The 14,443-nt window shown below is 34.2% G+C and overlaps 1 protein-coding gene across 1 annotated transcript in view; it reads left to right on the top strand.

Moving 5' to 3' along the window:
* Positions 1–12,288, top strand: part of Fkbp59 (FK506-binding protein 59kD) — a 64,563-nt gene extending 52,275 nt beyond the window's left edge. Inside the window, exons 10-11 of the mRNA XM_017629751.1 lie at positions 11,015–11,112; positions 11,168–12,288. Of these exons, the coding sequence (XP_017485240.1) occupies positions 11,015–11,112; positions 11,168–11,363 (294 nt within the window). The 3' untranslated portion in view covers positions 11,364–12,288. The remainder of the gene's footprint in view (positions 1–11,014; positions 11,113–11,167) is intronic.
* Positions 12,289–14,443: the final 2,155 nt, after the last annotated feature.

Below are 14,443 nucleotides of genomic sequence, written 5' to 3'. Positions count from 1 at the left end.
GCTGGTTTTCCAGACTTGGGGGATGCTAGCAGTTCGAAAAATGTTGTTGTAGTGATTGACGAGGCGGGAGAGTAGAAGAGAAGGGAGATGTTTGATAATGGGATAGGAAATTTTATCTAAGCCAGGAGTTTTACCTTTGACAACAGCTAGAGCAAGTTGGAGTTCAAATAAAGTTATATCTGAGTCAAGGTGTTTGGCTGAAGGGGATAAGGGAGATGGTAAGAAATTGTAGGACAGTAAAGAGTGTTTGTTAGACGAATATTCAGGTGAGAAATTAGAGTCGGAAGAATTGTTGGAAAAATAATTAGCAAATTCTAAAGCTATATCCTGTGGATAGAGTAGATTGCCTGTGAGGAGTTGAGCGAAAGAATAGGAGAAAAAGATTGGTTACCAGATAGTCTTTTTATGTTAGCCCAAATTAGTTANTACCAGATAGTCTTTTTATGTTGGCCCAAATTAGTTTAGGATCGGAAGAGGAATTTATGCTGTTGGTAAATGTCTGGAAGGATTTAATTTTGGCTTGTTTGGCCTTTCTTCTAAAAATAGCATTCGCTTTTTTATAAGCCACAAGATTTGATGACGAGCGATTATGCTTGAATTGATGCCATGTTTGTTGCTTATACAGTCTAAGCAAAGATAATTCATTGTCCCACCAAGGAGGGTTGGGATTACGGGGTATGGGAGAGGTTTGTGGTATAGATTGGTTGGCTGCAGATCGTATTATTTTTTGAGTTCTAGAAGTTTCCTGATTGATATTAATTGAAGAAGGGACGGAATCTGAGTAAAGTAAACAAAAATCTTGAAATTTGGACCAATCAGCTGAATCAGTTTTAAAAAATATTCTGGGTTTGAAAAAAATGGAATTTTGAGACGAGATTTTAGTTTTGATAGGAAAATGATCGCTACCATGCAGATCATTTAAACAATGCCAATCAACTTTAGGGGAGAGGGAAGTAGAGCAAAGGGTAAGGTCGATATGTGTGAAGGTGGAATGGGTGGAGAAGTGGGTAGGGGAACCGTCATTAAGTACAAAACAGTCAGAACTAAGTATAGCATCTTCAATTATGCGGCCCTTGTAGTTAGTTGAGGCCGAACCCCAAAGAGGACACCAGGCATTGAAGTCACCAGCTAGTAAGAAGGGAGTAGAGCAAGAAGGGAGAAGGTTAAAGAAATCTGCTGAAGTGAATGTTTGTTGTGGAGGAGAATAGGCACAGATTATTATGATTTGGGTGGGGAATTTCTATGGAAATGGAAGAGATATTTGAAGAAGATATTGGAAGAACATTATGCGGTAAGTTTCTTCTAATCAGGATTGCAATATNAAGAACATTATGCGGTATGTTTCTTCTAATCAGGATTGCAATACCTTGTTTGCTTGATGTGTTGGATGGAAGGTTATAAAAGTGACCAATATAGGCTTTTGGAGTATGAGCTGGTATATTGTTTGGAATGTGTGTTTCGTTTAATAATATAACCGAGGGGTTATGTGTTTTGATTAATATTTCAAGTTCATAATAATTATTAATATAACCATTAATATTCCATTGAATAACAGTTAACATATTGAATAATTGAAAGAAAAATAAAAGAGGTAGTACTTTACATTAAATGTGTTAATATGATTATATAATTTGAACAATGAATATTGGGAATTATATTTCCATGGGCAATTGGCTATGGGAAGGAGGGGAAGATGGTAAAAGAGCATGAAGGGAGGGGGATTTAATGGTAGGAGATGTGATTGTGGAGAGGGGTGAGAAGGGAGGGGAAGGAGAATTATTTAGGGGGGATACTGAGGGAGATGGGGTATCAGGTAGGGCTGCCAGATATCTCTGTTGCCAAACCGGGACACTTAAGGGGAGGAGAGGCCTCTCGCTCCCTTCCCTTTCGTTTCGACAAAAATTACGTACGAAAGGATGTAGTAAAATTTTATTTTGACAAACAAAAACAAAAACATAAAAACGTGCGATCATGAGATCATTACAACGTACACTAGCAAAACAAAACAATTTATCACAACTGAAGCACAGAGAATTTTTCACAATGCATGTACCTTTTTTGTTCCTTATAAAAATACAGTTAATACTAAATACATCAGAAAACATAAAAATAAAATTTCTAAACTTTGTGCAAAACTCGGGAAAATGCAATAAATTTGCATACAAATTCGCAACTTTCTATTCAGACTTTTTTATAAAAATTTTGAAAATGAAGTTTTACAGCCCATAAAAATTTAGTTGATTTTTGGTATTGTTTTTACTGAGAGTTTCTTCCATACAAACTATGTTCGACATTTTTTTGTATGTGGAAGACACTGTTAGCAAAAAATAAATAATTGCAAAAATCAACGAAATTTTCCGGTAACTTCAGACTTGCACTTTACTAATTGGCTCAAAAGCTACATTTTCAAAATTTGTGATCAGATGAAAGAGTCTCCGAGCCAATAATTTTGTACGACACGGTACTTATAAGTAATCAAAGAAAAAACATTAAATACAATGTAACATTAAAATATCAGTCATTTGTTTCGTTGCTGTGAACTTATTTCAAAACTTCTGGATTTTACTTAGTATAATTGTAAAACTCTGTACATGTAATTTTAACGTATTTAGGTACATACTTATATTAATCATCAACTATTGCTTGTGCAAAACGTGCTAAAGTAAAAAAAAAAAATCGCATATGCAAGAGCACCAACCCAACTCGTAATAAATTTAAGTATACAAATTTTAGTATTTAGTATAGAAATATTCAATTCAAATACGCCAATATTAAAATGAAGCGCTTTGCACTTAACGGATGCTTTTTCATAATTAGGTTAAAAAAAAATATTTAAATTCCATGCTGCCTGTAATGGGATTTGAACCCTGACGCTCTGTAAATTAGCAATTTGTGGCAAGCATCTTCGTGCACTCCAGACATGTGCTACAGCCAGACATGTAAATGTGCATTCAAATGTTCAGTTTGATTCAACACCACGTGTGCATGATATGAAAGTATTGTTTTTAAATACGAAAGCTTTAAAACGATAATCAAATAAAAAATATTCATGTTTACTATGCGTTATTTCCCCCAGTAAATTCCATAACATTTTTCTTAATATTACAACGCGTTTTTTCTCTTAGTGTAGTCATTTTTATTCAAAATTTGTGCAATCAAATCGAAAACCGGGACACTTAAACGAAACCCGGGACATTTTAAGGTTGGACCAGGACACCGGGACAAATAGTCTAAAACCGGGACATGTCCGGGAAAACCGGGACGTCTGGCAGCCCTAGTATAGGGCAGTCGTTATGGATTGAGTTGGTGTTGGTATTAAAGGAGGTGTTATTGTGATTTGATGTTGTAACTTTATTGTTGAGATTAGAATCATTTGAGTTTGACATTTTTTCTTTGTTTGTTGTTGGTTGTTGTTGTGGATTTTTGGAGTAAGTAGCATTGTTATTGGAAGAAGTAACATTGGCAAAAGAAAATTTTGTAGGAGTAGTTGGAATTTGTGACTTGTATGAATTGATGGCTTCGCGCATTGAGCACTTGTGAATAGTTTTAATTTTGAGTATCTCTTTAGACTGGACAAATTTTGGACAGGAGTTTGACGACGAAGGATGTTCACCATCGCAATTTGCACATTTAATTCTAGAGCAATCAGTTGGAGGGGAGTGGTTTGGGGGGAGGTTGCAGATCACACAAGATGGGGTATTGTTACAGCGCTTTGTGGTATGTCCTAACAACTGACAATTCTTGCAGCGCATGGGATTAGGATAGTAGGGTCGGATATCCAGGGTTCGCCAGGCAACTTCAATACGACTAGGCAAAGTATATTTATCAAAAGTTAATAATAAGGCGCCAGTAGGCACACGAGAGCCGTTGTTTAATTTGGTAAATTTATGTACTGCAGTGACACCTTGATCTTTTAGTCCATCAATTATTTCTTCATCATCAAGTTGGCAGATAAATGGGGCGTAAATCGTCCCCTTTACGGTATTTATGAAGCGAAATATCGACAGCACCAGCGCCGGGAAGATTTTTCGTCGAAAGAAATTTGTCAGCAATTTTTTGGTTTTTGACTAGGAGTAGTAGGCTGCCATCTCGAAGAGATGTGATTTTGTTAACGTCTTTGCTAATGGATTGAATACCTTTATTAACTGCAAAGCAAGAGGTGGATGCGATAGTTTTTTTGTCGTCCTGTGATTTGATTGTGAGATACTTGGGATCATCCTTCTTTGCTATTGGTAGTTCCGGGAATAAGTTCAGCGGTGAGCTTTCTGGCTTTTTTCTTTTGTTTTTCGGTGGTGGGGATAATAGTGCAAACCTATTATCCCCCAATCTATTGGCCCCGGGGGGCATTGCGAAATATTAAGATTATTACGGTTTTATCAGATTAAGTTGTAAATTTAACTTTTAACCAAAAACGAGGAAAATATAGCGCTCAAAATACAAATTGAGGTTAAGAAGCGCGTACAGAAAGTAGCGAGTAGTTATTCAGCGAGTATAATACACACACTATAGAAATGCGACCGCACGGTTTTAGAGCTCGGTAGCGAATCCAGATCCAGTTTCTCTTCTTTCGAATACAACTGAGGAAAATATAAGAACCATATACCAATTATTAAAAGAATGTGACCTACTGAGAAGAATTTAAAACAAAACATTTATTCAACGGACAGCTGATAGCCTCTGATGCTATCGCTGCATGATTAGGTTGTACATATGTTAATAACATTGTATAAGCTTTAATAAATAAAAGAATAAAATAAAATAAAAAAATAATTAGGGGTATAAGTGTACAATACGTACATTGCTCTTATTAAAAATAATAATATTAGGATAGATAGGGGTCTTACTCCTGATCATAACGGTATAATTTTTTTCGGGGGGAAATAATATTTACTGGTATTATTATAGTTCAAAGTACACAAATCTAGAAAACGTACATCGATAATTTGATAAATAATGAAAATTTTTAATAAAAAATCGCGTGAGTAAAGTTTTCTGTGTAAAAAGTTTCTTCACATTTTCAAAAGCCATAGTTTTATTTTCTGTCCAATTTAATTGTCCAAGTTTATTTTTGGTTACTAATGTTAACATCTCGTGCAGAGGACTAAGTTCTGCTGCTAACATTTTAACGTATCTATGGTAATAATTAACCATACCTAAAAACTTTTGTAATTTATTTATTTACACAACTATTGTCACTTGCGAAGCGAATGAATTTGGCGAAGCGAACGGTTTGGCGAAGCGAACTAAAAGGCATAGAATGTATTAAAAGTGTGCGCGATGCGAAGAACTTTGCCAAGCTGGTAAAAGCTAACACTCTTAATGCATATTTAAGTTGCGTCCGCCAATCCATTCACTTCGCCAATCCGTTCGCTTCGCCAAATTCGTTCGCTTCGCAAGTGACAATACCGCCCTGAAAGTGGATTTTCAAAATTTACTATTGCTTCAAATTGTTCGAATGAAGGTCTGATGACACTGAAGATGGCACAATGGCACAATGCCGAAACCGGTTTATCTGCAAACCAAACTTGACAAGGGATGACGGAAATTCGTTCCAAATAAATCAAGGTCTGATTCCTTCATTTGAAATTTCATAACTTAGAAAATCTAATGCATTTACTATGTTTAATATTCAAACTATATTTTCCAAGTCTTCCAAATACAGATTTTAAATGCTCAATATGTTGATCTTCATTATCACTTGCAACAAGAATATCGTCAAAAATACTTCGTTAATGAAACGTTGAAATGTTTGTGCACTATTTCGTGGTACCAAAGGCATCCGTACGAACTCAAACATTCCAAACGGTGTAGTAATTGCCGTTTTATGCATATCTTCTTCAGCCATCAGTATTTGATGATGTGCACGAACAAGATCAATTTTTGAAAATATTTGTTTGTTCTTTAAATCAATAGTCAAATCGTGAATGTGAGGTAACGGATAACGATCTGGAATAGTAATGCAATTAAGTCTTCTATAATCTCCACAAGGTCTCCAATCATTGGGTCTTTTTTATGAACTAAATGTAAAGGGGGTGCAATGTGAGAGTGTAAGGTATACATCAGGGGTCGGCAAAAGTAAAACTGTGGCTGTGTTGGTGAGCGCAAGAGAACTGCTCCGCATGAGCAGCCCGTTAGGAAATATAAAATATTTTGTATATGTACATAAGTATATGTGACGCTGATTAACTAAAAAACTTTCATAACCCCAAAGAAAAACATCGGGTTAAGTATGCAAGAACAAACGTTAACTCTTCTCCGTTTTGTGTAAAAATTTCATAGATGTACCATTTACCAGTAGCTCACTTGAACAAAATATGTATTAATTTTTTACATATGGACGTTCACTTCCCTGGCTGCGGTAATGCAGGGGACGCAGGAACTCCTGTGACAGAACACTCTAGTACCCACAGGCAAGGCAGTCCAGTGGAGGAAATCATCACTGCAGATAAAGTAGCTTGGGCTCTGATAGCCCTTCCTTCCAATCCTACAAATTTCCGGGTCCAGATGTAATCTTTCCAGCTATGCTACAACGAGCAAGCGCCATACAGTGGGACGTCCCGGTACTAAGTGTGGCCATAAATAGAAGGAATTGAGCTAGAGCAATAAAATTTTGCACACGTCATTTTTAAGACCATATTACACTTGATATCAAAAATCCTCAAAATCGGACAATTGACACGCCCACCCACCGTACAAAATATACGAAAAAAAAAATTATGACAGCATAACACATAAAGATATTTCGACTAAATTGTGTACACATTTTTAAGAGACTTGCTTACTGTGATGCTCTAACCAAATTGGACTATAGGTACTTTAATTTTGATTTAAAATTAGCAATGCATTTAAGAATAATACATTTTTTCATGTCTTTTGTTTACATTTTCTTTTAAAATAAAATAAGTTAGAAGGGAACTCAGGTACATTTAAAATATATTAAAACACCATTATTTCATTATTGCAGTATTAGCGAAATCTCATAATACATAAACTAAATTAAATCTTCATCGCTCAAATCACTACTACAGCCAATTTCTTCTTCTATCGGTACAAGAAACTCCGTTGTGTACAGAAGAACGATTCTTAAAAATTCGTGGGAAAATTTTCCAATACGGAACCCGGCTTTAAAAAAAACAGAAATGAGGGGTTTAGAGCGGCTTTTTGTGATTGTAAATCTGAAAACCCCACCCTCCGGAGGCTTATAGTTTTTATGAAAATTGAATTTTCAGTTGCAAAAAATGTCAACTTCAACCTCACTTTTTGCTTTGTAAACCGATTGTACTACAATGTCGGTGCTACCACACAACAAAAAATTCCCAAAAAAAGCACTGAAAACAAGAAACAATAAAAACGGGCATTGTAATTAACTTTTTTTTTTTAATTAAATATCGATGAATTGATAAAAAAAAGTGATTCAGTCTAACATCGAGAGATTTTGTAATAAAAATGTTAACTTAGTTATTTATCGACGAAGTATTGATTTTTATGGGAAAAGCGGCGCAGGCGAAAATTTTTAATAATAAATCGTGCGAAAATGCCCAAAAAAAGCACTGAAAACGAGAAACAATAAAAACGGGCATTGTAATTAACTTCTTTTTTTTAAATTAAATATCGATGTATTGATAAAAAAAGTGATTCAGTCTAAAATCGAGAGATTTTGTAATAAAAATGGTAACTTAGTTATTTATTGAAGTATTGATTTTTATGGGAAAAGCGGCGCAGGCGAAAATTTTTAATAATAAATCGTGCGAAAATGCCCAAAAAAAGCACTGAAAACGAGAAACAATAAAAACGGGCATTGTAATTAACTTCTTTTTTTTAAATTAAATATCGATGTATTGATAAAAAAAGTGATTCAGTCTAAAATCGAGAGATTTTGTAATAAAAATGGTAACTTAGTTATTTATTGAAGTATTGATTTTTATGGGAAAAGCGGCGCAGGCGAAAATTTTTAATAATAAATCGTGCGAAAATGCCCAAAAAAAGCACTGAAAACGAGAAACAATAAAAACGGGCATTGTAATTAACTTCTTTTTTTTAAATTAAATATCGATGTATTGATAAAAAAAGTGATTCAGTCTAAAATCGAGAGATTTTGTAATAAAAATGGTAACTTAGTTATTTATTGAAGTATTGATTTTTATGGGAAAAGCGGCGCAGGCGAAAATTTTTAATAATAAATCGTGCGAAAATGCCCAAAAAAAGCACTGAAAACGAGAAACAATAAAAACGGGCATTGTAATTAACTTCTTTTTTTTCAATTAAATATCGATTTATTGATAAAAAAAAGTGATTCAGTCTAAAATCGAGAGATTTTGTAATAAAAATGTTAACTTAGTTATTTATCGAAGTATTGATTTTTATGGGAAAAGCGTCGCAGGCGAAAATTGTTAATAATAAATCTGGCGAAAATGCCCCAAAAAAGCACTGAAAACGAGAAACAATAAAAACGGGCATTGTAATTAACTTTTTTTTTAAATTAAATATCGTTTTATTGAAAAAAAAGTGATTCAGTCTAAAATCGAGAGATTTTGTAATAAAAATGTTAACTTAGTTATTTATCCAAGTATTGATTTTTATGGGAAAAGTGGCGCAGGCGAAAATAGTTAATAATAAATCGTGCGAAAATGCCCAAAAAAGCACTGAAAACGAGAAACAATAAAAACGGGCATTGTAATTAACTTTTTTTTTAAATTAAATATCGTTTTATTGATAAAAAAGTGATTCAGTCTAAAATCGAGAGATTTTGTAATAAAAATGTTAACTTAGTTATTTATCGAAGTATTGATTTTTATGGGAAAAGCGTCGCAGGCGAAAATTGTTAATAATAAATCTGGCGAAAATGCCCAAAAAAAGCACTGAAAACGAGAAACAATAAAAACGGGCATTGTAATTAACTTTTTTTTTTAATTAAATATCGATTTATTGATAAAAAAAAAGTGATTCAGTCTACTGTACATATACAAAATATTTTATATTTCCTAACGGGCTGCTCATGTGGAGTTCTCTTGCGCTCACCAACACAGCCACAGTTTTACTTTTGCCGACCCCTGATGTATACCTTACACTCTCACATGACACCCCCTTTACATTTAGTTCATAAAAAGGACCCAATGATTGGAGACCTTGTGGAGATTACAGAAGACTTAATTGCATTACTATTCCTGATCGTTATCCGTTACCTCACATTCACGATTTGACTATTGATTTATAGAACAATCAAATATTTTCAAAAATTGATCTTGTTCGTGCACATCATCAAATACTGATGGCTGAAGAAGATATGCATAAAACAGCAATTACTACACCGTTTGGAATGTTTGAGTTCGTACGGATGCCTTTGGGACCACGAAATAGTGCACAAACATTTCAACGTTTCATTAACGAAGTATTTTTGACGATATTCTTGTTGCAAGTGATAATGAAGATCAACATATTGAGCATTTAAAATCTGTATTTGAAAGACTTGGAAAGTATAGTTTGAATATTAAACCTAGTAAATGCATTAGATTTTCTTAGTTATGAAATTTCAAACGAAGGAATCAGACCTTGATTCATTTTGGAACGAATTTCCGTCATCCCTTGTCAAGTTTGGTTTGCAGACAAACCGGTTTCAGCATTATGCCATTGTGCCATCTTCAGTGTCATCAGACCTTCTTTCGAACGATTTGAAGCAATAGTAAATTTTGAAAATCCACTTTCAATAAATAAATTACAAAAGTTTTTAGGTATGGTTAATTATTACCATAGATACGTTAAAATGTTAGCAGCAGAACTTAGTCCTCTGCACGAGATGTTAACATTAGTAACCAAAAATAAACTTAGACAATTAAATTGGACAGAAAATAAAACTATGGCTTTTGAAAATGTGAAGGAACTTTTTACACAGAAAACTTTACTCACTCATTTTGATAAAAATGGTAAATTATCATTTGCTGTCCATGCGTCGAATATAGCAGTCGGTGCGGTTTTGCAACAAATGAGTCACACTTACCTTGTCTTGCTCCGTCCATCGCATTTCTTTATCTTCCCGAGCACATCAACTAGCCGGGCAGAGGCACCTTCCCCATTAAGGGTCCGGATATTCCAGGTGCGCACCCTCAAATCATAATCCTTTATACGTTTGCCGTGGTCGTCATCAAAAAAAGGGGGTATCATCCGAAGCTTTCTGAACTTTTTCATTGGGAGGGGTTTTAACATGGCGGGACCCAAACTCGCTTCCAAACGGGTGTTTGGTTTCTACCCAGAGGATACGTGGATATAAATATGCGGACGTTGTGAGCTGCGATTTGAACCGTACGCACGCAAGGATCACTTCTGGCCACTCCCAGATGAAAGACAGTCTAAAGTTTTCCACTTCTGCGCACGGAACCATCCTGTATTTGAAACTGGTTCAGAGAAAAAAGTTTGTGAAAGCGGACTCATCAGCATTTTTTCGCATCACAAGCACCAGTATTTTACACTTTTCTTTAACTAAAGAATATTTATTTAATAATTTTACCTAAATTGTGTGTTTAAAGTGGCTGACAATAATTTTGGTTTTCGATGTTTTCTTTGCTTTGCTTTTCCTTCGTTTCCAGCGAAACAAGATGGCGTAGAACCCGCTAAAAAATCGACTTTTTCACTCTTGTTCTTGGGTGATCTTGTGTCGTTCGTTCATGCATTGGAAACGACGGGCCACTGCTGTTAAATTATTTTAACACGTACTCTTGTGTAGATTTCGTCGACGACACGGCAATCCCGCGACTAGCCAAAAATGTGGTAGCTGTGGCAGATTAGATCTATTTCCATTTTTCTAGCGATAGATAAGATTCTTCTTCGTTTATGTCAAACTCAAACAAATTCATGCTGTCGCTGCCGTGGTCACAAAATTCATTCCAAAATTTTTTCTGCGTGAGATTTTGATTTGACGCACGCAAGCCAATTTCGGGTAATGCAGAAAAATAAATTAGACGGCATGAGTTTAGCTTTGACTGTTAGTAAAAAGTAATATTTTTGTATTTTTTAATTTCAGTTAAAGGATATAAATCAATGTCATTACGGTGATGTGGTTGACGAGCGACATATTCTTCTTTTGTGTGGATATCCATTGTGTGGAAAACAAATGGAAAAGTAAGTCTTAATAAACAATATTCAAACTTTGGGGATAATAATATGTTCTTTTTAGCGTGCCTACAAAAAAATATCAAATATCAGTAACCAAAAATAAGGTATACGACATAACAGATCGTAAAAAGTTTTGCAGTTCCTATTGCTTCAAGGCATCGGAGTTCATTAAATCACAGATGTTAGTTAGTCCTCTTTGGTTGAGACAAAATGAAATAATTCCACAGTTTAAGTTGTTGGACGAGAAAAGCGATTAAACTTTAAGCATTTATGTATTCATATGGGTTAAATTTTTGTATTATAAATTTTATTGTTCCTAAAATATTTTAAGTAATTTACTAAATTTTCACTGTATTTTATGATTACTAATCGCCTAAAATAAGAGCCAATCGGTAAGTAAATAACAGCATGAATGCAGAATATGAACCGTTGAACTAGAGGAAACGAAAAGTGGGCGTGGCCAGAATTTATCGCATTTTCGTAGATTTCACGAAAATCGGACTACGATGGATTCAGTGCTGGCCCGTTAAAAATTGAAATGGGGGCCGGGAGGTCTTTTCGCATGCACCTCCACCCGCCAACCCTGACAATTGAACCACTACGGCTAAGCTTGTAGAGCCACAGGATAGGGTTGCCAACATTTACTAAGTTATTTATATCTATCTGACGGTATTTTTTTGTTGTAATGTTATTAATAAGACGTCTAATAAATGCATGGCTTTCAGTTGTAGAAGAATCAAAGTCAGTAAAGTCAAGTATTTTTTGTATAATTGCTGCATTTTAATTGCTCAACTTCTTTTGACCAGAGCAACTCTCAAAGATTTCTAGAAGTAAAAAGTTACGTATTGGCACAGCAGAAATGTAAAATTTTCCCTCCATAATAAAAAGTTTTTTTCACCATGGAAATTTTCTACTAATTGACATGAAATTACTATCTCAACGATCGGAGAGCTGCCACTGCCCAGCTGCCTTTGTCAACTGATAAAGAGAAAATTTGGAAAGATCAAACAAAAATTTTGAGATTTCTCGTTGTCAATACGAACGCCATAATTTTCACCTAGCTCGCGGGACTACGCACAGTTTTGACAGCTTGTAAACATGTATAGACATAAGGTTCTTTGGCGGTAAAGAGTCAAAATCAAAACGGAGTCTAGAAACTTTAATCAAATCAAAAAAAAAAAATAAATCAAATTTATTTGCGAATATTAGTTTATTCTATTTATTGAAATGCAACCACACGCAAAAGCTTGTGTTAATTATATTGATAAGAGAACCTGGCAGCTCGCAAGTTGCCTAAATTCTTAAGTAACATCAAATCCACAAATTAATACATTGCTTGTATTTCCATCAATATCGCCATGTATAAATTTTAACAACACAAAAATAGAGCTTTCGCACGAGTGTTTGGTTTTTCAACACCATTTATAAGTACCAGGTTGACTGAGCTTTGCCCGGAATGTATATACTTTTTAAAGTTTTCAGGATTTGGATAGCTTTAAAAAAATATTTTGGAAAAAAATGGATTTCGATATCTATTAAGTAACTTTCTTATTACTCCAAAATTTAGGTGGAAACCCTATTCCGTAATACGCTGGATTGGAATGTACATACCTTGAGCATATATGTACTGTATATACATAAAAAAATGCTGATTGAAATTAACAAAAAAAAAATTTATTACATAGGCAGCCCTGATGGAAAATATTTTCTGACCAAAGATCTCAACAAACCCGTTCATTTGATATACATATTGCGATGTTTTAGATAAATTGTGTAAAATCGAATATATGTGGCAACCTTATACTATTATCCGGAGTGAAAGCATTTTGTATATAGGGAAAACATTGTTTAAGAACCTTCTCTAGGTACCCATGAACTTTATTTTAATATTTAATTTCAATTTTAATTTAATAAGTAATATTTAAACTTTTTCTAAACAAAAAATTAAATAAATGTGCGATTGAAAATAGATGGCAACCCTATTAAAATATTTTGAATTAGGGATTTTAAAAATACCTTGATATTATGATGTTTTAATTAATTTATAACTTATTTCGGAAGGGTCTTCTCGGAGATAGTGCCTATTTCGATAACCCTAAAATCCAAAATATTATCTGGGTACAAAATTTCATCAAAATCGTTAGAGCCATTTCCGAGGATGCTATGGATATATATATATATATATATATATATATAAGAATTGCTCGTTTAATGTAATAAGATTATAAATTTGATTTTAATAAAATCACGATTTGTCTAATGCTTAAATTTATTTATCTAATCGTCGTTTAAAGTACAAAACCGCGTATCGTCATTCTGCAAAACCGCGTAACTGACATTGGTTGCCAAAAATTGGAATTGTTCACACAAGCTCTTGGCTCAATCCTCATCCATTCGTCCTGAAATATACTAGCCAGAAGTGCGATTTCTCTATAAAAAAACCGCGTAACTGACATTGGCTGCCAAAAATTGGATTTGCTCACACAAGCTCTTGGCTCAATCCTTATCCATTCGTTCTGAAATATACTAGCCAGAAGCGCGATTTCTTTATAAAAAAGAGAACCATTTTGAAATATGGGTGTTTTTACACTCTAGAAAATGATTTCTAAAACTTCACATACGCGGTTCTGCATTTTGCCGATACGCGGTTTTGCATTTTGTTACGCGGTTTTGCACTTTAAACGACGTAATAATAATGCAGCACACAACCCAAATCTGAGAAAAAGTCTGAGGAAGGCCATTAAATAACAGCACAGAACCCAGTGCCTTCCTCAAGGGTGTATAAAGCTACTGTAGGATAATTAAACTGTTTTTACACTTGTTTAAATTCTTGAAGTTAAATTTATTGTTCTATGAATTCGTTTGGCATTAGAAAAGACAATTTTCTGATAATTAATAAACTAGCTTTCAAACAAGAAAGAAATAAATTTTTTTAATTGAATATTATAAATGCATTGTAAGCCGTATAAACTTATAATTGTGTAAACCTTATAAATGAACTGTCAAAATTTGTATGGAAACTCGTTTACACATTTCTGATAAATTTATCCAGCGATTTCACTGAATAAACTTGATAAACTGAAGACAATGCAACTCTGTCGCAACTCTAGCTATGTTTTCTTAGGCAATAATCGGGATCCGCATACAAATTTTGCACGCAAATTCAACAACGATATGATCCTGATAGAGATCTGGTTCAATTATTATCCCGTCTGTTTGTTTTGTTTCACTGATAATTCGCAAAGTTTGGTAGCCGTGACAAATGAATTCATACACAAACAGACATTCTGAGGAAGGCCATTAAATAAGAGCACAGAACCCAGTGCCTTCCTCAAGC

The sequence above is a fragment of the Rhagoletis zephyria genome, unplaced genomic scaffold (genome assembly GCF_001687245.7).
Source record: "Rhagoletis zephyria isolate East Lansing unplaced genomic scaffold, Rhagoletis_zephyria_1.1 Rzeph_scaffold_00005, whole genome shotgun sequence".
NCBI classification, from domain to species: domain Eukaryota; kingdom Metazoa; phylum Arthropoda; class Insecta; order Diptera; family Tephritidae; genus Rhagoletis; species Rhagoletis zephyria.
Note: the sequence above shows the minus strand (reverse complement) of the source record. Positions and strands in the feature narration are given on the sequence as shown.